This window comes from Diuraphis noxia, unplaced genomic scaffold (genome assembly GCF_037042655.1).
Source record: "Diuraphis noxia isolate RWA-SAM2 unplaced genomic scaffold, SU_Dnox_SAM2 contig0001, whole genome shotgun sequence".
Taxonomy (NCBI): domain Eukaryota; kingdom Metazoa; phylum Arthropoda; class Insecta; order Hemiptera; family Aphididae; genus Diuraphis; species Diuraphis noxia.
In genome coordinates this window covers 14,611,068-14,636,616 of record NW_028301711.1, presented here as the reverse complement: position 1 = coordinate 14,636,616, position 25,549 = coordinate 14,611,068, and the positions used below count along the sequence as shown (strand labels likewise).

Here is a 25,549-nt window from a genome sequence, read left to right as displayed (position 1 = left end):
ATGGATATTGTACGATATACTTATAAAATAGGATGGCAACACTGCGTTCGGCATCCTGTTTATCTTAATTCGTGGTAGAGAATTAGAGACCTTACGTTAATCGATTAATTATCTACGTGAAAAAACCCTTTTTGACTGTGAGTTTAACATAGTAAATTTATTGTTGTTTTGGTTTTGAATATTTTGATTTCTTTTTTCAGTTATTTTGTAATATAGTTATAAATATAATACAGTTATTATAATATAATTATATTGTAATATAGGTATTTATAATTGTTGGTAACCTATAGCATATAGGTTATATAATATAACATAATAACATAATATTTGTTGTAAAAACTGGTTAAGTAAGTATCTTCTAAATTATTAATTTTAATAAATGAAACTACATTTTTGAAAATTTTTCTGAATGTTAATAACTTATTAGAATGTCAGATATAAATACAAAATCTCTTGTTACAAAATTAAGAGGGAATGAAACGCCAAAAAATTGCGACAAAAATGGGCCGACTTCTGATTCTAGCTTTCAGGTAGATCCTGTAGCATATAGCTCTTTACAAAATTCAAAAGTATGTATCATCTAATTTAATTTTGTATTGATTTAAAAATTATTTATTTATTTTTCATGATTTGAATAGCTAATTAAAGTTTCTACACCGAATCAATGTGTATACAGAGGCAGGGGAATGGCTATTCAACAACTAGCTGAATCCATGTCTTCAAGAGACAGAACGAACGATTCAAATAATAGGGTTGGTATGACAATTTTAACTTATAATTAATATTATGTTTTGTATAATTTAATTGTTTTATAACATTAGGTTGCTTTATTCTCAAACAATCTTTATTTAAATAAAATGTATTTAATACTGTAATATAGGTTTTAATATCAAAATTATAAAAGTTTATAGAATAATCAATAAGACCACTTGTTAACATTAAAATAAAATCATCATAAAAAAAATGTATTTAATCTAGGTAGATACAATTTTAAATTTAATTTGGAATAATTTTTTTTTTTTGCATAACAATCTACTTTTTTAATTACATTTTTTTTTAGTTTATTCAATAATTAAAATAGATAATTTAGTTTCTTGAGTTTTGAAGAACTTGGTCAATTTTTAATTTTTCTCATTACTGAAAATTATCACTTGTATGTTGAAGTACTGACGAAAGTATTAAATAATGGAACAATTTGTATCATAAGTTGATACAAATTGAAAAATATATTTTTAGTATTCTTCATAACTGATTAAAATCTACTAATATTTTTATACAATTCGTAGAAAAATTATCTCAGCACTCAATTTATGTATATTTATTTTAATTTATAATTCATAAACATAGACTTTATGTAAATAGTTTTAAAAATATGTGATGTGAATATGTTAATGATATTACTTCTGGTGTGGAACAATATTTCAGATTTCCAACAATATTGTCTATTACTTGTTTGTAAAAATATATTTTCCGAAATTCTTGTGATTCTAAAATGTCATTGAAATCTAATAATTGTTGATTCAATCGTAGGCTCAATAACATATTTGCTGTACTAAATATTTAGATGGTTTTCTTTCTTTTTTTTTTAACAACTCTTAGAATTTTTAATTTAATACCATAGTTTTTTAAAAATGTTGTTAGTTCTTTCCGTAATATGTTAAATTCATCATTGATTACTCATTTATTTTCTAACATATATATAAATTGCTCAAAAAAGCATAAATTTTTTACTTTGCATGCTTTGCTTGATATATTTATAAACTTAAACATATCAAAATTTTTTTTATATAATATATAAAATAATTAATTTCATATTAAAAAAAAAAAAAAAATGCTAATACGACATTTTAAGTAATTATTTGGAATACTTTCAGCTTCAATAAAATTTTTATTGTTAACTTATATTCGTTCTGTAAAACTTGAATTATCACTTTGAAATGCTGCTTGACCACAGCACAGTTTTTATATATCTAGTGCTACTAATTTGTATAATTTCACAAAGCTTTATATTAATCATTTTTAAACTATGAGTGCTTAAAAGAATGAGATAAAATTTGTAAGCTATTCTTTTTTGAACACCTTAAATGTGTCCAAACTGGCCCCGTCATATACTTGGACTATCATTGGAATATCATACTTGTCGTTTTTCAGTGTTATTTCAAATTATATTAATCTAACTAGAATAATCTCTTGATAAATCACAATTAATAAATATTAAAAGTCTTTTGCAAATAATTAAATTATCTTTATCTTACACAAATCGAAAAATACTCTTCCTTCTGTTATCTAGCATCATCACACATTAGTAGTGTAAACATATCACATTTTTTATTTATTAATTATATTATTTTTAAATATCATAAGAATGAATATAAAATATGATTTCATTTCAAATTATAGGTTGTAGTGTAGTTAAAATAATTCACAACGTTCCCTGAGAAATTCGAGTCATATTTTTAATGTAATTTTTGAAGTTCCTTAAATTTTCCTTAATTTTTAGAATTTTTTTTTTTTGTTGTGGCCTTTTAGGCTTAATTCTTGTTTGGATTAACTAAAAATTATTTCAATTATAGTTATCCAATAAGCTTGATTTTTTTCAACCTGTTCTTTATATTATGCAGTTGATATTTTTTCTTTTATATCACATGTTTTTTGGGTACAAGAAATTGTTTGTGTTTCAGTTATTCAACAAGACAATTGTTACTGGAATTTTTTTAAATTTGTCTGCAAATGATTTTCCAGTTATTTAATCCTAATCAAGTAAAATTGTAACCAGTGCCCAGTGACAAGACGTGTCACATGTAGGAAATCATGTTACAATAGTCGAACCTAATAAATTATTATAATTAGTAATTATAATGAAAATGTGGTTAACTTTATGGGTGTAAATTAACTTCATGTTGGCATTAACAGACGTCAAAATATATAAATTGTTTAAATACTATAAATACAATATTCTATAGATACAAGATATATTCATATCAAAGATAGTTATTTCAACGTACAAATAATTTTATAATTAATTTACTATAGTCGGTGACACTATAAGTGCGACACATTTACCCACCATATCCCAAGAGTGGCCAATTTTTTTAGTGAACCACATTAAAAATGTTAGTTATTGGAGGGAAGTAATGTAGCCTATGTCAATCCCTAAGTCCGTCAATGTAGGAGGCTATCTGATTGTCTTCTTGTATTATTTAGATTCCTCGCATACTTGCTGTTTTCTTAAACTTATTTACTGATGTATCATTAATTTATTAATAAATATAATTAGGTATCCATATTTAACAGTGTGTAATTATTATTTAATGTTTATAGTACTTCTCAAACACAACCATAGAACGCCATTTCAATAATCTTAGAGAAGAAAATGCAAAAAGTAAATTTATAATATCATTGTTTATTTTATGTTTTTGTAGTTATTACAATATCATTGATGTGTGCTTACTATACCAAATTATAATATTTATTTTATTTTTCAATAAGCTTTTAAATGTTTAATTTTTGTTGTGAAGAAAATGTAATTAAAATTTGAAATAGATAGAATCTAGATTACATATTAGTATTAACAGCAATAATTAAAAATATATAGATATTATAATTATTAATCAATTTTTTTTTTCAGAACTTATGGAAAAAAATGAAAATATTTGAGGAAAATTCATATTTTCTAATAGAAATGTATAACATTTAAAAGGTAAAATAAAATTTTTAATAATTCAAATTAAGTAAAATAAATAATAAATGATTTTTTTTAATGAATCATATCTTTATATTTTAATATGGTAGTATAGTGGTAACATATTATTTGTATAGTTATATGTTTACTGAAATAGTAATTTAAAGTTTAAAATTATTTAAAATTATTAAAATTATCTACAACCCCTATACTATATTCTATTTGTATAAAAACCGAAAATCATTAACTAACCATAATTAAATTGTAATCTAAAACTTGTAATAGCATGCAATATATTATGCTGAAGTATTTTAATTGTTATAAATAATAATAATTAAAAAATTTAAATAAAATTTTGTATTTACTTATCTTTAAAGATAGGAAAGTAGGTATATAAAATGATGCATGATTTGTAATTATGAATAATATAATACTATAATTTAATATGATAAAAATAATAATAATTTCAGGACAGGTTTCACCGGGCGTAACAATCTATCTTAAATCTTAATAACTTATATTAAATTATTATATTAAAATGTGTTCATTTTAATTGATAAATGATAGTCATAAAGTGTATTACTTTTTTAATTTATTAACTATTATTTATAAATTATAATTGTATTATGCAACAAATATTATAAAATAAATAGATTTGGTGATAAAATTGTTTTAAGATAAAAAAAAAATCTACCTAATATTTTATTCACACGTTACATGTACATAAATTCGCTTAATAACTTATTGTGATTACAATATTTACAGTAAAATTAATATTAAGATAGGAGATACCCATTGGTAATACTATTCAGAGTTATACAATATCATTATTATATAAATATATTTATGTATGACTTAATTAGAAAACTAATTTTTTTAGAAATAATAATTCAATAGTTACATTGGTACGTTCACTTATACACTTTAAAAAAATATGTATTATTAATGATATTTTTTAAGACGCCGCACTGTTTTATTTTCTCTCTGTCCCGCACAATAAATATTAATTTGATACGTTCAGCAGAACGTATTTGATAAAAAGAATCCATATGAAACCTTTTACATTTTAATTTCTTTTAAGTTAAATAAACATAACTATTCTACTGATGTAACCGCCTTCTACCTACTTTCATGTAACTGTTTACTTATATTTGATATTTATTATGACAGTTAAATCATTTTAAAGAACAAGGCATTATATATAATACTATTAATACTACATGATATTATTGTATAATCATTACCTCAATTTTTAGTTTTGTATTCTGTTTAACAATATATTTTATATAGCATGGTATAATGTACATTATTAATATACTGATTACCCTTTAAGGCATTAACGTAATTAATAAAAAAATAACTTTAAGAAGGCCTAATAGTTAAGGTAAAAGTATACAATAGATAAATTAAGTCTTAAACTACTCAAGATCAGGTAAAGATTACAGAGCTATTAATTAAATGAAAGGAAATCGTGGGTAATCTAAATATCACAGTCATTTATCACTTGATATGTTATAAATAAAACTAATTGCTAAATGGTTAAGTATCCAATATGATTGAAATTAAGAACCTATATGTATATTTTATTCAGTTGTGTATTTGTAGTTGTGTGTGTATCAAGGGGAGTAATCAAGAGGCTGCCTCTGAGTTTTTTATGACTTGGTGTAACCACTGTACCCTGGTAGGTAATAGCCCATAACTCATAGGATATAATTTAGTATTAACTTAAACAGTTAATAACAAATATTACAGTTATTGGAGCTGCAAGGTGTGAGAAACATTAAATCACAAAACAATTAATTAGATTAAACTATCCTCTGAAAACTTTATCATGCAACTATAGAATAATATAATATAAATTCTAGGATGCAAATATGCAATATCTTACTAGTTTTAATTATTTATATTAACTAAGCGTACTTAAAAATTATCTATTTGAATAAATTAATGAATCAACGAATATTGTTTGAGTTATAAAAATATAATAAATATTTGAACTTGGCGGCCAGAGATATTATAATTTGTTGTTTATTCCAAGCCGAATAGATATGACACATTTCTTCCATGATACTGATATAAACCGTTTTTTTTTTTCCAGTGATATAAACCGTTTTTATTTACTGTCTGGTATTACCATAGACAATTTTTACGCTGGTGCGATAATTTTATGGATATTGTACGATATACTTATAAAATAGGATGGCAACACTGCGTTCGGCATCCTGTTTATCTTAATTCGTGGTAGAGAATTAGAGACCTTACGTTAATCGATTAATTATCTACGTGAAAAAACCCTTTTTGACTGTGAGTTTAACATAGTAAATTTATTGTGGTTTTGGTTTTGAATATTTTGATTTCTTTTTTCAGTTATTTTGTAATATAGTTATAAATATAATACAGTTATTATAATATAATTATATTGTAATATAGGTATTTATAATTGTTGGTAACCTATAGCATATAGGTTATATAATATAACATAATAACATAATATTTGTTTGTAAAAACTGGTTAAGTAAGTATCTTCTAAATTATTAATTTTAATAAATGAAACTACATTTTTGAAAATTTTTCTGAATGTTAATAACTTATTAGAATGTCAGATATAAATACAAAATCTCTTGTTACAAAATTAAGAGGGAATGAAACGCCAAAAAATTGCGACAAAAATGGGCCGACTTCTGATTCTAGCTTTCAGGTAGATCCTGTAGCATATAGCTCTTTACAAAATTCAAAAGTATGTATCATCTAATTTAATTTTGTATTGATTTAAAAATTATTTATTTATTTTTCATGATTTGAATAGCTAATTAAAGTTTCTACACCGAATCAATGTGTATACAGAGGCAGGGGAATGGCTATTCAACAACTAGCTGAATCCATGTCTTCAAGAGACAGAACGAACGATTCAAATAATAGGGTTGGTATGACAATTTTAACTTATAATTAATATTATGTTTTGTATAATTTAATTGTTTTATAACATTAGGTTGCTTTATTCTCAAACAATCTTTATTTAAATAAAATGTATTTAATACTGTAATATAGGTTTTAATATCAAAATTATAAAAGTTTATAGAATAATCAATAAGACCACTTGTTAACATTAAAATAAAATCATCATAAAAAAAATGTATTTAATCTAGGTAGATACAATTTTAAATTTAATTTGGAATAATTTTTTTTTTTTTGCATAACAATCTACTTTTTTAATTACATTTTTTTTTAGTTTATTCAATAATTAAAATAGATAATTTAGTTTCTTGAGTTTTGAAGAACTTGGTCAATTTTTAATTTTTCTCATTACTGAAAATTATCACTTGTATGTTGAAGTACTGACGAAAGTATTAAATAATGGAACAATTTGTATCATAAGTTGATACAAATTGAAAAATATATTTTTAGTATTCTTCATAACTGATTAAAATCTACTAATATTTTTATACAATTCGTAGAAAAATTATCTCAGCACTCAATTTATGTATATTGATTTTAATTTATAATTCATAAACATAGACTTTATGTAAATAGTTTTAAAAATATGTGATGTGAATATGTTAATGATATTACTTCTGGTGTGGAACAATATTTCAGATTTCCAACAATATTGTCTATTACTTGTTTGTAAAAATATATTTTCCGAAATTCTTGTGATTCTAAAATGTCATTGAAATCTAATAATTGTTGATTCAATCGTAGGCTCAATAACATATTTGCTGTACTAAATATTTAGATGGTTTTCTTTCTTTTTTTTTTAACAACTCTTAGAATTTTTAATTTAATACCATAGTTTTTTAAAAATGTTGTTAGTTCTTTCCGTAATATGTTAAATTCATCATTGATTACTCATTTATTTTCTAACATATATATAAATTGCTCAAAAAAGCATAAATTTTTTACTTTGCATGCTTTGCTTGATATATTTATAAACTTAAACATATCAAAATTTTTTTTATATAATATATAAAATAATTAATTTCATATTAAAAAAAAAAAAAAAATGCTAATACGACATTTTAAGTAATTATTTGGAATACTTTCAGCTTCAATAAAATTTTTATTGTTAACTTATATTCGTTCTGTAAAACTTGAATTATCACTTTGAAATGCTGCTTGACCACAGCACAGTTTTTATATATCTAGTGCTACTAATTTGTATAATTTCACAAAGCTTTATATTAATCATTTTTAAACTATGAGTGCTTAAAAGAATGAGATAAAATTTGTAAGCTATTCTTTTTTGAACACCTTAAATGTGTCCAAACTGGCCCCGTCATATACTTGGACTATCATTGGAATATCATACTTGTCGTTTTTCAGTGTTATTTCAAATTATATTAATCTAACTAGAATAATCTCTTGATAAATCACAATTAATAAATATTAAAAGTCTTTTGCAAATAATTAAATTATCTTTATCTTACACAAATCGAAAAATACTCTTCCTTCTGTTATCTAGCATCATCACACATTAGTAGTGTAAACATATCACATTTTTTATTTATTAATTATATTATTTTTAAATATCATAAGAATGAATATAAAATATGATTTCATTTCAAATTATAGGTTGTAGTGTAGTTAAAATAATTCACAACGTTCCCTGAGAAATTCGAGTCATATTTTTAATGTAATTTTTGAAGTTCCTTAAATTTTCCTTAATTTTTAGAATTTTTTTTTTTTGTTGTGGCCTTTTAGGCTTAATTCTTGTTTGGATTAACTAAAAATTATTTCAATTATAGTTATCCAATAAGCTTGATTTTTTTCAACCTGTTCTTTATATTATGCAGTTGATATTTTTTCTTTTATATCACATGTTTTTTGGGTACAAGAAATTGTTTGTGTTTCAGTTATTCAACAAGACAATTGTTACTGGAATTTTTTTAAATTTGTCTGCAAATGATTTTCCAGTTATTTAATCCTAATCAAGTAAAATTGTAACCAGTGCCCAGTGACAAGACGTGTCACATGTAGGAAATCATGTTACAATAGTCGAACCTAATAAATTATTATAATTAGTAATTATAATGAAAATGTGGTTAACTTTATGGGTGTAAATTAACTTCATGTTGGCATTAACAGACGTCAAAATATATAAATTGTTTAAATACTATAAATACAATATTCTATAGATACAAGATATATTCATATCAAAGATAGTTATTTCAACGTACAAATAATTTTATAATTAATTTACTATAGTCGGTGACACTATAAGTGCGACACATTTACCCACCATATCCCAAGAGTGGCCAATTTTTTTAGTGAACCACATTAAAAATGTTAGTTATTGGAGGGAAGTAATGTAGCCTATGTCAATCCCTAAGTCCGTCAATGTAGGAGGCTATCTGATTGTCTTCTTGTATTATTTAGATTCCTCGCATACTTGCTGTTTTCTTAAACTTATTTACTGATGTATCATTAATTTATTAATAAATATAATTAGGTATCCATATTTAACAGTGTGTAATTATTATTTAATGTTTATAGTACTTCTCAAACACAACCATAGAACGCCATTTCAATAATCTTAGAGAAGAAAATGCAAAAAGTAAATTTATAATATCATTGTTTATTTTATGTTTTTGTAGTTATTACAATATCATTGATGTGTGCTTACTATACCAAATTATAATATTTATTTTATTTTTCAATAAGCTTTTAAATGTTTAATTTTTGTTGTGAAGAAAATGTAATTAAAATTTGAAATAGATAGAATCTAGATTACATATTAGTATTAACAGCAATAATTAAAAATATATAGATATTATAATTATTAATCAATTTTTTTTTTCAGAACTTATGGAAAAAAATGAAAATATTTGAGGAAAATTCATATTTTCTAATAGAAATGTATAACATTTAAAAGGTAAAATAAAATTTTTAATAATTCAAATTAAGTAAAATAAATAATAAATGATTTTTTTTAATGAATCATATCTTTATATTTTAATATGGTAGTATAGTGGTAACATATTATTTGTATAGTTATATGTTTACTGAAATAGTAATTTAAAGTTTAAAATTATTAAAATTATCTACAACCACTATACTATATTCTATTTGTATAAAAACCGAAAATCATTAACTAACCATAATTAAATTGTAATCTAAAACTTGTAATAGCATGCAATATATTATGCTGAAGTATTTTAATTGTTATAAATAATAATAATTAAAAAATTTAAATAAAATTTTGTATTTACTTATCTTTAAAGATAGGAAAGTAGGTATATAAAATGATGCATGATTTGTAATTATGAATAATATAATACTATAATTTAATATGATAAAAATAATAATAATTTCAGGACAGGTTTCACCGGGCGTAACAATCTATCTTAAATCTTAATAACTTATATTAAAATGTGTTCATTTTAATTGATAAATGATAGTCATAAAGTGTATTACTTTTTTAATTTATTAACTATTACTTATAAATTATAATTGTATTATGCAACAAATATTATAAAATAAATAGATTTGGTGATAAAATTGTTTTAAGATAAAAAAAAAATCTACCTAATATTTTATTCACACGTTACATGTACATAAATTCGCTTAATAACTTATTGTGATTACAATATTTACAGTAAAATTAATATTAAGATAGGAGATACCCATTGGTAATACTATTCAGAGTTATACAATATCATTATTATATAAATATATTTATGTATGACTTAATTAGAAAACTAATTTTTTTAGAAATAATAATTCAATAATTCAAGTTAGTAGATAATTTCAATAAAATAAACAAAATTAATATTAATATGTATAAGTTTATATAATAATAAAAGATTCATTATGTTAAACTACCATATTATGATGATGATAATGATAATACTACTATAGTTACAAAATAATACAACAGTTAGGTACTGATTATTTATATATAAAAATAAAATAAAAATGTAATACTATTGTTAATAATAAATACCAATATATCCAATACAATTTAATATGGAAAAAATAATTTCAATTATATTGTTATATTAGTATTCCATTTTAAAATATTTAGTATTATATAGCTATGTATGTAAAATCTAACTTCAATTTTTGTTTTGGGAAGATTATGTTTCCCTGATTTAGTAATAGAATCGATAGGTTGTATTTATATTAACTTTACTGCAGAATCAAAATACCTTATCTCCTAATATAAAATAATTTGGTGGAATTGATGAAATCCCTTTTGAGATAGTCATCAATGCTACTTTTTCCAGATGACTAGTCTTTGTACTCATTAAGAATAACTAGTGGTTGACTTGGAAATAAAGTAGTAAAGGTACTCTTGCTACTTTTAAAATGTAGAGTCCTTAGCATTTTAATAAAACTTACATCATCATGGCGGTGGGTGGTTAAAAGTTTACATAACAATCCGTCCCATGTGTTCCCCTTTAAAAAAGAAGTACGGGTACGCTAGCGTATCCAAAAAATTAGTTGAGTTACTCAGTCGCCCCGCGTCCCCCCCAAGTCAATAAGACAATAAGGTTCAATGTATTTTTTATGTATACATATACACCATTTGTGTTAAAATGGCACATATACTTGATCATCGCAGATATATATATTTTTGTAAGAACTAGAATCTGTCTAACAATCTTATATTGTCAAGAAATTAGTTTAATTTTGGCTAATGATGATAATTTTCTAATATTTAGAGTTAACACATTTCATAAAAATAATAATTTGTAATATAAGTAATGATTATTTTATCACAGTATTTTGTAAAATACTGTTTTTCAAAGAATTCCCATAATACAGATAGTATAATTGTGTAAATGTTTACAGGGGTAGACTTGAAATAAAAATCAGCCATTGAGAAACAAAAAATATTGTGCTAAATATAAAATATAAAAATAATTAATAAATAAATAAATAAAAAATAGGTTTTTTGGTTTAACACTGCATTGTATTTCTTCCCTTTTTCATTTTATTACTAGTTACAAAATACAGCTGTTATTAAAAAAAAATCATTAATGAATACATTTATTAAATTGACTTAAATTTATTCGAGCAACCCAAGAGTGCACAGACCCATATGGAGCATGACATACCATCCGACCAAATCGGCCTCCTGATAGTCCAAGATAATCTAATCTAATCTTCTCTAATTTTTCAGGTAAATTTTAAATTTAAAAGAAATAGTTGAAAATTTGCAGTAACTTACTAAAAGACAATAAAAACTTTTTCAAGATGTATTTATTATTATTATTATTATTTTTTTGTAATAAGTGTTATGTATTATGAATAGTTAATTAATTTTTCAAAACATAATGTTCTATATCAATAATATGTCACAGATTTTTTAGATTTATTATTATTATTAATAATATTTTTTAGAAAAACTTGGCAATATTTGTTAAAATGGATATAATAAGATGTTGTAACAATACGTACATAAAATTATATACAAAAATAAAAACTTTATTTCAGATAATATTGATTTTGTATTAATTGTCCCTCAAGGAAACCATTAATTATTACTAAGGAACAAATTTGAACTCAAATTGCCAGTCCAAAAACATTGCTTTACAAGCATGAAGTTTATTTTATCAAGAAATTAAAAAATGTAACATTTATTTTGAATTTCAAAGATGTTTTTACTTATTAGAACATGTTTTTTATGTTTTAGTACATTTCTATGGTTTTAAGTCATTTTCATCTAATAATGGATAAAATTTCACAAAAATGTAGTTAAAAATCTTTCTAGAAGAATAAAAAAAAATATTATTTATTTTCCCTCGTCAAAGTTCTATTTATATTATTTATTGTGTTTTTACAGATTAAATTTTCATAATAAAAAAGAATAGGATAAGAATAAGAATTAGAATTTATATAATCACGGTGCACATTTTCTTGTTTTCAGGGCATTTAAATCAATCACCTAACTATCACTATTAAAAAATGTTAAAATGGTATTTTACTTGCATATTTTTAAGTTAAAATTTGAAAGAAATAAGATATTTAATAATAGAAAACTTTTGTTTTGTTTTTTTTTGTAATTTAAAAATGTTTATATAAATTGGTTGTCCGTCCGCTCAATTTGTTGTTAATACCTTAACAATTATCTTAATATACATCACTGAATTTAAATTTTCCACATCCATTTCACTGATCATGTACTGACATGTACGATGGCTAATAACCATAAAACAATTAGTGAAAATATGCAATAATTGAAAAATATGCTAATACAATTTTAAATTATGAGTTCAGTGATGAATATATTGATTTTACATTGATGTGAAAGTAAAAATTCTTTTATTTTCTTCTTTGGCATCTCATCTGGTAGAAAATGAATCTTGTTGGTATTTTTAAGTACCTAGTCAATAAATAGTAAACAAGTTTTGACAAAATTAATTTTTTTTTTTATGTAACTCATCATCAACATAAATACATAATCAGTTACATCAGCTACAAATGATTATGTTAGATAATGTAGGTACTTTTAATATTTACCAAACATTTTAATGACTATTTTCGAAACATGATGACATTCCCGAAATATTTTAACTTATAGTGTTAAACATAGTTAGTTACTTATAACAGTAATAACTTTACACAAAGACTTAGATCTGATTAATTTTTTTTACATATTTTATTTATAAACAACAGTTTCTATAGAAATACACTAACTAGATAGGCATAGGTACACTTTTTTAGTAACAATTTAAAAAGATTCATTTTTTTTTTTTTTGAGTACAATAAAATAATATATTGAAATGGGCTATTATGATATAGTTCCAAAGAAATCTAGTACGTTGTCTACCATAAAAAAGAAGATTCATATTATCTCAATAGTTACATTGGTACGTTCACTTATACACTTTAAAAAAATATGAATTATTAATGATATTTTTTAAGACGCCGCACTGTTTTATTTTCTCTCTGTCCCGCACAATAAATATTAATTTGATACGTTCAGCAGAACCAATCAAGTGTTATTTGCTTTAAATATAAGAAAAATGTATCTGTTCTTAAACATTAACGGCCTATTTACGTTGGTATATTTACGATATTAGATTTTTTCTGCGATATATGAACATTTTTTAGTTGTTATATTTTATGTACGGCCACTTAAAATTGATTTCAATTTTAGATTCTGAGTGGAGCGATGAATGTATTGTGTATTTTTTATATTTTACTTTTTGTATGTTTACACGATAAGTAGTCAAAATAACGGTACTTTTCTGCTATCCAAAATAAAGCTTCAGTTAGTTTTCCAATTAGAAAGTGAATCTAGTTGGTGCATTGGAGAAGTAAAAAATGTTCAATAGTTTTCAAAAGAACCCTGGAGAAACAAAAACAAAATTAAGGAAAACGGATTTTTTTCACATTTTTGACAACATCGATTTTGAATTTTAGCGTAACTCTTCTTACACATGATCGTAGATGCATTAATTTTTCACGGATTGTTTATATTTGCATTTTGCGTTTGCTATACTCCATAACATTAAAAAAATGTTTTGACTTGTTTTATGCTATTTACAGACGCATTCAGTTTTTAGTAATTTTGGTTTTTTTTAGTAAATGTCAATAAAATTATATTCGCTAGTCAAAAAGCTTGAAAATTCAATACAAGGCCTTAATATACAATCGTAATTTAAAACCGTTAAGACCACAGTGGCACGTTTTTTTTTAAAACGAAGTTCGAATTTAAACAAAATACACAAGAATCACGAAAATTTGCAAATTATTTTGAGTTCAAAATTCATAAAAATGTCTATTTTTAAATCTAAGAATTGAAAATTCATTAAAAGATTCTTTTTAAGTCTGTTTACTTTTATCAAATAAAAATATCTACTAGAAAATCAAATTATATTTTTATGTACGCTTGAATTTCAAATTTTTACAAAATTGGATATTCACTCGATTTTTCTTATATTGTAGTTATTCTTTATATTCTTATAACCCTAGAAACTTTAAATTTCCATAATATGTTTATTTCATCAATTCTTATACTCTTACTTTATTCTATAAATCTTCAAAGAATTTTATTAATTGAGTCAAAAACTTTGAAAACCTTTAATACAAGGTTTCATATACATTTAACATTTATAGCTAAAGATTGAAAATTTAAAACTAGGTAAGTAGTTAATACTTAATTCTGTAACTAAAAAACCAAAAATCTATAAACTACTGAAATTTAACACAATTTTTTAAAAGTTATAAACGGTTATAAAGTTCTAATTAGGACAAAATTACATATTAAATAACTAAGAATAACTATTTTAGTGATATTGTTGTAATTTAAAAAAATTATTCGAGAGCACTTGAAATTTCTAGGGTATACTTTATAATATACTTATTGCAATAGCTAATGTTGTTAATGAATTATACTAATACTGTATACTGTATAGGTAGTATATTATAAGTATTTTGAATAGGTCTACTATGAACGACTTAATAAGTCAGGTATTAGATAATGAATTTGATTTGATTGATTTGGAATTTATTTTATTGGTACGTACCTACATTTTCTTTTGAAATATTAACAATATAATTATTATAGTATAAAATATCCTAGACCTAGACTGCCAAATCGTCTCCGCTCAGAATCAATTTTCGTATACAATGATAATATCATTGAGTTAAAATTTAATACAATCCATTATAGCATGGTTGGCGAACCCACGGCACACGTGCCAAAATTGGCACGTTTATAAAATTTCAATGACACGCAAAAAATTAAAATTGTGAAAAATTATGATATTTGTAAAATTTTGATTCTAAAAATTTCAAAGAAACAAACCATAAACATTTTAAAATTTATAATATTTCTATGTAAAATTGATTATGTTACTATATTTATTATTAGAGACCGGATTTATATGCACTTAAAACCATAGAAATAAGATGTTTCTATGCTCTATAATTTCATCAAAATATTCTTTAATATGCAAAAATATTCTTTTTCGTAAAAATGTATTGATTACTGATAAAATAAATAACAGTAATAGTTTACAAAATGTATAAGATAGATAAATTAATCCTAATTGTTAAAAAATATTCAAACAGTCATAATTTAACCTATAATATGATGATATACTAGTGTAACTATATGTTTAATTGTATTTTAGATGTGTGAGTTTACAACCAATAATAATTACAAGTTTTAAATAATAAAAACATAAATGTATTGTGTATTGTTGAATAACAGAATAATATTATGTATTAAAACAAATCAAAAAAAAAAAATAATTCAGGCTTATGAATTCAAAAAATAAAAATTTATTTCATAATATAGTTAAATAACAAAATAATATTATGTATCAAAACAATTTAAAAGGAACTTAAATAATTCAGTCTTTTGAATTTAAAAAATAAAATAATATTGCATAAAATAGTTCAATAACAGAATAATATTATGTATCAAAACAATTTAAAAGGAACTTAAATAATTCAGTCTTTTGAATTTAAAAAATAAAATAATATTGCATAAAATAGTTTAATAACAGAATAATATTATGTACCTACTAAATCAATTTTAACTTAAATAATTCAGCCTTTTGAACTCAAAAAATAATAATTACAAGTTTTAAATAATGTACTCTACGCACATGCGCAGAAGTATAGGACAATGAAGTGTGCGGAACACGATCAGTGCTACCCACGTAGAACGCGGGAACTACTACCATAGAATACTATTCTATTGTACTATATTATTCTATGCAACTACCATGGTCCATCTATAAAAAGAAGATAAGAGAATATAGTATAGGAAATAATAATTATTATTATAATTGATTTTCTTATCAATTTTATGTTCTTTTCAATATTCCTTTCGTCAAGATAAATAATATGATACTACAATAAAAATTGTTTTGGATTTTTTTTTATAAACTATTAGATTTTTAATAAAATATTCAAATTAAACCCCAATATACCAATATATTCTTAAAACATGTTTTTTGCACAAAATATTCTCTAACCTTGAAATATTCTTTTTTATGCTCTAAAAACTTTTTTATATCAGATCATAGGTAAATGAATCGTCCAGAAAGCTTATCCAATCGGAGCTGCATACTCTCAGTAAAAAGATGTAAAAACATAAAAATCCGGTCTCTATTTATTATGTTCTATTTAGTGTTAACAATCTTCAGGCACGTGAAAAATTGTCAAAATTTTGATTGCAAAAATTTGGTACTAGACCTAAAAAAGGTTACCCACCCCTGCATTACAGTAGGTAACCCACTTTTAACCTACTGTACAGCAAGGGTGGCATCCACTTAACCGCTTTTTTTTTAGTTTAGAAATTCATAAAAACCTTGGATTTGAAAATGTAATACAATATTCGGCATAAGTTGTTCTACTTTTCACAATAAAAATAAAGTTTACCCGATTGTCAAACTAATTTATTATGAGCGTTTGAAATTAAATGTTGGAAATTCACCCATAACTATTATCCTATAAATTGTTTATTTTAATGATTCAAATTTAAATTCATAAAATTTCATAAAAAAATAGTAATAATTATTAGTTCATTGCATTTATTTATTTTTTGCATTAAGTTGATATTACCTATAGCAATTGGAAAAAATTAAAAGAACATATTTATATTTTTATAACTGTTTAAAGTTCAAATGTTGACAAAATTTACAAATTATTTAGTTCAAATATCCTAGACTGACAAACCGTCTCCACTTATTAGAATCGTTTTTCGTATAGGTATAATGATTTAAAACCATTGAATTCAAATTTAATACAATTTATTACAGTGACATACTTGTGCAATTGAATTCGCTCCCTAAAATGTATTATTGATTTGTTTTCCTAACGATTTTTTTTTTCAAAAATATATTGTTTACCAAAATGTTGTTAATAATTTAAAGCTAGATGGTTTTCAGTTGACGTCAGGTCGTCAGCCACACTCAAGATAAACAAATAAATTTACTATGATTCTTAATTTTAACACAGTATATTAATACTTGTAATATTCGTATATTTTACGGTGTGACATTGAAAGTTATACATCTATTTTAGATTATTTAGTATATATAATACAAACATCTAACAGTATTGGAGAAAAAATAAAAGCTTAACAATAATAAAAAAATTAAAAACACAAACAAAATTATACCCGAGCGCGTCATTATAAAATGAATATAGGTATATATTATAAATCAAATTTTAATTAAAAGATTAAACCACAAACAATATTAATCTTTCAACCATTTTATACTTAACTATATATTTTTGAGGACTACTTTTACGATTGTGACCATAAAATATTAACAACGAAATAAAAGTAGGGTATGGAAATCGATTGTAATCAATTACTAATTAGTGTAGTAAATTACGACTAGGTATTAAAACAATAACTACCTAATAAGTAGGGCTGGGATTTCGATGCATTTTGCATTGTTTTCCAAAGCTATCGCATGCTCGTCTGGTCACAAATTTGTTTTATGTACTTATGAATGAGAATAAGAAAGTTTATTTTGGATTTTTGGGATTTTTTAGTTTTTAGGTCATTTTCTTAATTTTTTAGGGCATTTTAGAATTATTGGAGCATTTTTTGAGTTTTTGGAAACCAAGTATAAATTTGAAATTTCGAAATTTTATTTTAAGATTTTTACACCAACATGGTTTTTATATAAATATGAGAGATTATAAGTAGGTAGGTAGGTACTCGTAATTCGTATTATATTATTGAACAAGGTTTGAGTAAACACTATCCGTATTTCCTGCTAAATAATCTTAAGTCGGTAAAATCGACGTCCGATGATATCGTTCGACGTTCAGTACGAGTTTTGTGGTCGTAAACACCGTTTTATTACTCTAGTTAATTTTTTTAAGGGCATTTTTTGGGGTTTTTTAAGGCATTAAAATCCCAGCCCTACTATAATAAGACTAAATTCAATAAATATTTATATAATATATAATGCTATCGGCCTATTCAGCACTAGACTATATTAATATATTGAGTGCAAGCTGACAGACTAGGCTATGTTGACGTCGTAAAACTAAAAGCGTATAATATGAGATCTCTTTGTTAAATAATAATACATTACCATGTAGGGAACTAATTCGATGGAAGCCATAGTGACATCCACTTACCCACTTTTTTTATTTTACATATAGTGTCATTGTATTATTGTTTTCTTTTGGATTATTTGTACTAGCCCATGGCCGAGTGATTTAAGAGGTTATATACATTGATTTAAAAATATTAATTTACACAAAACATTATAAGTACTAATCTACTGTTTTTTTATATTTAAAATATAGATCATGGTTTTTATGTATTACTGAATTTGTTAATATACACGTTTATTATTAATTTATTGAACTGTTTGTTCTTGTACGATGAAGTGAGTAAATTATTAATATACTATATATTATTATTAGTTAAGTATAAATTATTAGGTTTGTAAAGAAAATGTTTGTTTCTCAAATACATTCAAAATATGTTTATATTTAAGCACTTAGAAAGCACCAATGAAAACCAAGAATATGGACCAATATTTAATTTATGTAAGACAATTAGACACATACTATTTTGGACGTACGGTTTGTATACACAGATATTAGTGATTTTTATTGGGGTAATCAAACTATTAACTGCGTGAGTATAATTTGATATTTTATTACATTTTGAATATAAATATTTTTACATTTGACGTACACATACGTTTATGTTAAACATTGAAATCTATGAGATCAATATTTATACGACACTTTTAGTATATATATGAAACAGCTATAACACCTCACATTTATTAGTTTATTACAGTACTTTAAAACAACTTGAAACTGATTTTCATTGCAAAGAAACGATCGTAATTTGAACATTCACTATTATTCTAAGTACCGTTGTGTTTATACCGTGTAGAATGTAATTGTTGGCTATATCAGATACCTATTATTGGTATATTTTTAATTTTAGCACCCGCAGTTTCAACAATATCCATTACTGTTTTATTTTTAATTTGATTTACAGATGAATATAGTTATGAAATTCATAAGTATATGAATTAATAGTATATAAATATTAATCAATAAATACCCAAAAAAAATTCTTACAGAAAAATATTTAATGTTACCAGTACTTAATCGTTTGTCAGTAATATTACTACACCAGAACAAACTATAATTATATACTACCATTATTACCTATAGAAATAATTTAAAGCATTTTAGACTTTAATTACGTTCTTGAGTTAGACATATTGTATGTAATCACGAAGTACAAATTCTATGAAAACATAATAATAAATAATAATGTTCGTGATTATATAACAAAAACTTCTTCCTACAAAAAAAAAAACTAAAATTAGAAAATCCATAGCTTAGCAACATTAATTTTTTTTATTATTGAAATTGCGCCTATGTAGATAAATATAAAATATAGCGTTATATAGGTGTATTTCAGTTCACGAGCTAATCTTGTTAGAAGTGTACCTAGTTTTGTGGTATAATTCGATATTTATGAGTTAGCGGAAAACTTCAAGACATGTAGATTTGAGACGTAGTATATTTTTCCATAATTTAAAATATTCTATACAATTTGTAATCTTAAAACGATATAGTTCCTTAAATTGATGCCATTTTAAATCGAAAACTTTATACGTACTTTACCTTATCTGCCCAAATAATCAATGAAAACCATTTATTTACAAAAAAATAATACTAAATCTACTATTACAGTTATAATCTTAAGCTTTTAGTAAAAGTATAAATTATATCTTCCCCGAATTATATTATACTATCTATATTATGTTTATTATTTATATTATTATGACTACGCGAACGATTATTATTACGTCAATGATAAAGTTATGTAATACTTGTCCCTCGCCCTCTGATGGAGAACGATTCCGCAAGATTACAAGTTTGCGGAAACGTATAGATTTTAATAACCATTGATATGCATACATGATTCTTCCATAAATTATATATATATATATATATACGATTCCGCATAATTTAAATGCAACGTCGCCATTCCAAAAACAAAATATACTATATTTTTGTAACATAGATAATATTATACAAATTACAAATCGTTTTGTGCTTTAAATGATTCCGCGCGCTTTTGAAAATAAAATTTTCAGAAAACATGATTTTAGTTTATATTTTTAATTTTACACACTGTCGAATTCGTTGGATTATCGTGTTTTATATTGAAACTTGGACTTATGGTTTATTATTTTTTTATATCGAAATATATATATATATATATTATATATGAAATTTCATAAGCATCCATTTGATACAAAAAATAGTGCAAACGGTTTTACTATGAGCAGGGTGTAATTATTTGTACAGGTTTAAGTAATGAAAAATAAAATGTGACACTAAAGAATTAAGAAACAGAACGAATTGAAGCTATTAGCCATAGGTATGATAGTTATAAATCTTATAAATCCAAAGATAATTTACTACATAATTTATCATTATCTGGCAATATATTTATCAAGGTTAGGTTAGGTTAGGTTAATATAATAATATATACCAAATATTTTTTAAATTATTATTTTAATTTTGTTAACTTTAATATTTTTACATGTTATAAAATACAATAGTGTATAATTAATTACTAGCTAATATTATTTTTATATTTAACGATTTTTTATAACTACCAACCTATTAACGATTTAATATAATTGTATACAATGTAGCTGATATTTTTTTTTTTACACATCATATTATTATGTTTTATATTTTTATCACGTCATTAAGCTATATAATATTTAACAATTGATTAAGTAGCATGCTAGATGGAAGAACTTGCTCTTTTTACTTACCAAACAACTTACTAAAATTAAAGAAAAATTTAATTTTTGAAAAATAACAAGGGCAAACAATTTTATTTTTGTATTGTTATTGATTTATAATATAATATATATAATATATAATACTTATATAATATATATATGTTACGGTAAAAGTATGAATTCCGGTTAATCCTAGGTTTCGCCGACTACTGTTTGTAAATGTCCGAATTTCAGACATTTACCAATTGATTTCGGTAAAACCTAGGATACACAACAATACAACATCGTTTGGTCTAACCTCGAATGATTTTTGTAGTTCACAATACACATATTTATATTATTGTTATATATTATGGCAACTAAACTGCGATCGGCTTTTATCTTGACTATCATAATTATTATTATTTAAGTATTGACTTTGGGAATTTTCATTACAACTTTCATATAGGTACATCATGATAATCGAAGCTCCGGTAACCCCGTGTAGTTGTGGTACAACCAGGGTTGGGCAGTATCAAAAATACATAAATCAATGATACGTATCAAAGATACAATTGTATCTTGTATCATGATTTATGATTCATAATTTTAATGTATCAAATATCATGATGTAGATACCATGATACATTTTACTCTAATATCTTGTATATTTTTTTCACAAAAGATACAATACAAGATACTATTATTGTAAAAATTTCTACTGAATAGTACCAAGACGTTTCTATTTTCGATATTAGATAATTTCTTTCATGGATAGTATTTTTATGAAAAATTGTCCAGGTTCATTTAAATCGAAATTAACGATAACAAAAAAATTTGCCATACAGTTTTATAACTTTTAAGATAGTTTAAAAAACATAGATTTAAATTTAGGTATCGGTATGTATTACGCAGCCCATATAAGGTAGGTATAATTATCTACAGTTAGTAATTATACAGATAACTCATAAGTCCATAAGACTATAACCAATTTAATTGATATTATATCCATTTTTGACCAAAGTCCATAACCAATTATACACATAAATTAACAATATTATACAAGTACAAATTAATATGTAATTTTTGTGTAATTTATTAATCTTAACGTATTTATATTATATAGTGATGTATTCATCTATTAGTTATTTATGATCTGGGACCCTCATAATTTACGTGACTGTTTCCAAATCGAGCGTGTCCAGCGTAAATTCTTAAAATATGCTTCTTTTGTATTGCGTATTGACTGCCTTCCATATGATTATGATTATACACCAGTTCTAGTGAAATTAAATATGGAGACGTTGACTTCTAGAAGAACAAAGACTAATTTGGTTTTCTTGTCTAAACTCTTGAGTGAGGAAGTTGACGCTCCAGATATGTTAGGAAGGATTAATTTTAATGTTCCCGGTGCTAATTTGCGCAACTTTTCTCCTTTTCGAGTCCCGTTCTGTGCGACAAATTACTTATATAATGATCCTATTTTGCGTATGATGATATTAGCTAATGGATATTGGATCCAATAACATCTAAACAACTTCTTGTGTGTAATTATTTTGTATTACATTATTTTCTGTTAAAATTATGTATGTAATAGTGTATTATATTATATTGTTTATTATTAATGTTATATAAATGTAAGGGTCTGTCCCGTTTACTGTTGTAATAAATAAATAATGTGTACATATTGATTTATTGTATTATTTAATATAATTATGATTTTATAAGTATTTATATATTGACAGTACCTACCTATACTGAATTATGTGAATTATGACGTTTTAAGTTTAATATGAGTAGTCAATAAAATTCGATTGGAAATATATAAGTATCATGTATCAAAGTATCTTTACCTGAATAAAATTTGTTCACGATCTGCCATTTGGTGATCTCTGGTCTAGACTTCAGCATCAAAATGATATGTCATAATATGTACCAAAAACATGTCTAATAAATTCTCAATTACTTAATTCAAATTGTAGTTTCAATTAATTTAGGTGTAATTGCAATATATTATGTTATACTTGTAAATGTATGTTTATTATTTATTGTATTATACCATAGATCAATATGTTTTTTATTTTATTTTTAGTTTCGAGTATGAGTTGGACAGTTTTTATGTACCTCGAGTATGTTTCTTAATCTGGAGCGTAATTTGTTTTTGTAAGTTTACACCAAATAATATAATCTATGACATCATATTAACTATAAATCTTCCAATATGTAACTTAAATTATAGCTATAGACGTATATTGGTTAATGAAAACATGTGTATATCATCAAATAATTAATGAAAGAACCGAAAATATGGATCAATATTTGATTATGGTCAAATCAGATAGATGAAAAATTAAATATTAAAATTATGATTTAATTATCAATTATTATTATGAAATAAAATAACTCGAAAAACTATTATATAAATTAATTATACCTATCAAACTAATTTTGAAGTTATAAAATACCTACCTATACGCGTTAACTTGGAACGATCCTCAATACCTATAGGTAAGTTCTAAGAATCTTATATGTATAGTTTATGTATAATTTTAAATGTGTTATGTTTCCTATGTACTTGGTAATTCTATAACAGTTATACAATTAATAATATTAATTTAATAAATATACTAATATTGAATGGCGAGTAATAACGTATAAGTTATACATTGATTTATAATAACAGAAAAAAGTGTAGGTATCTTGGGACCCAAGCAACCACAACAGTTATCAACTTCGGTGCAACTATATGGACAATATGTCGATTTTTTACCTCAATCATTTTTACCTTCCCCGATGAACATTATATCCTCTATATGCTATACCGCCTTACCGGAAGTAAATATATATACTAGAATATGGTTTTCCCCCGGTTGAATATAGGATATAAGTTGCCCTAGGAAAAAATTTCGTGTAAGGGTGGTATTAATATTAAATATACTAGGATATAAATACTCCTCTTCACTAGGTAAAAATGTAATTTTAGGAGAGTACAATTATATTACACTACTAAACGTTGCGGTCACAAAATAATTACTACCTACTTCATACCAACCTATTAGTATTATCCAGAAGACACCACGGGTAGGTTGGATAAATTCTCTCCAAAAAAATGTTTTAGGCCAAGTTTTAAAACTACGTTTTTGGTTGATAAACGATTCTGTCTGTATTCTTTTCCTCAAATGGCTAGTCAAAAATTCAAAATTAAGTTTCAACAAAGTTAAATTATTAAATTTCTTTTTTTCTATTTTTGAATCTATCTTTTTACATATCATATACTTTTGTAATTTAAAATCCTTATTGTTCCATAACATTTATTTTAAGGAGTTGTGAAAAAAAATAATCCAGAAGTTACAATAAAAAAATTACTATATAGAACCAATTCAAAGCTGGTTACGTCATGCAAATGAAAGATTTACAAAACAAAATCTCCATGTTGTAAGGAATGCAAATTATATAATTATAAGTTTGTATGATCTTTCATTTTTATTGCGATTTCACTGAATAATATTTACTTTATAAAAAAAATCAGAAATTCTCGTTGTTATACCTTACAAACTATATATACTATAACTATACATATATGTATGACCTATTTTTAAATTACCATTATTTATCTGACTGTTCATTTATATCGAATTATTATTATTATTTAAGAATTCATATTAACTTACCTTAAATATTTATTAACCTGTGGCAATATACCTACATCGACTATGTGATAATTGTAAGACTGTTGTATACCTACTTAAATACTAATCAAATTAATGTTACTTTATTGTATAAGTATTACAGCCAGCAGTGGCGGTTTTGATAAAACATCAAGGGGGGGGGCTATTTTCAATTTTTGTGCCCCCCACCCTCCATAATAGTTGCATATACAACTTATATATATGCATATATAACTTACAGAACATAACAGTTGACACAAAAAAATCCAGGGGGGGGGCGAGTGCCCCCTTCGCCCCCCCCCCCTAAAACCGCCACTGACAGCCAGTGTTTTTGTTTTCAGTTACCATAATACTTAAACAGATTATTTGTTTTTTTGTCATACATTTTGTTTCTACTGAGTTTTTAGTAACACCTGATTTTATCGTTTCAGTCAATTATTTTATGAATAGCACTTAGTCCAAAATATGATTTTAAAAATGTATTGACTATAAATCAC

The 25,549-nt window shown here is 24.0% G+C and overlaps 3 protein-coding genes across 4 annotated transcripts; all 3 read left to right on the top strand.

The window, feature by feature from the left end:
• Positions 1-231: 231 nt before the first annotated feature.
• Positions 232-3,793, top strand: LOC149059886 (uncharacterized). Of its 2 annotated transcripts, XM_089217712.1 has the most exons (5): positions 232-347; positions 428-569; positions 639-752; positions 3,322-3,382; positions 3,629-3,793. In XM_089217712.1, the coding sequence occupies exons 2-5, from the start codon at positions 429-431 to the stop codon at positions 3,655-3,657; spliced, it is 345 nt and encodes a 114-aa protein (XP_089073838.1). In that variant the 5' UTR covers positions 232-347; position 428; the 3' UTR covers positions 3,658-3,793. The 2 variants fall into 2 exon arrangements, with proteins under 2 accessions (XP_089073838.1, XP_089073837.1); XM_089217711.1 differs by having other exon boundaries at positions 290-569.
• Positions 3,794-6,163: 2,370 nt separating this feature from the next.
• LOC149059885 (uncharacterized) lies at positions 6,164-9,600 on the top strand. The gene is made up of 4 exons (XM_089217881.1): positions 6,164-6,419; positions 6,489-6,602; positions 9,173-9,233; positions 9,480-9,600. Exons 1-4 carry the CDS (start codon positions 6,279-6,281, stop codon positions 9,506-9,508), a joined length of 345 nt encoding a protein of 114 aa, XP_089074007.1. The 5' UTR covers positions 6,164-6,278; the 3' UTR covers positions 9,509-9,600.
• Positions 9,601-13,407: 3,807 nt separating this feature from the next.
• LOC149059884 (uncharacterized) lies at positions 13,408-23,730 on the top strand. The gene is made up of 6 exons (XM_089217242.1): positions 13,408-13,494; positions 18,770-18,833; positions 18,917-18,999; positions 19,111-19,253; positions 23,477-23,547; positions 23,624-23,730. Exons 1-6 carry the CDS (start codon positions 13,408-13,410, stop codon positions 23,728-23,730), a joined length of 555 nt encoding a protein of 184 aa, XP_089073368.1.
• Positions 23,731-25,549: the final 1,819 nt, after the last annotated feature.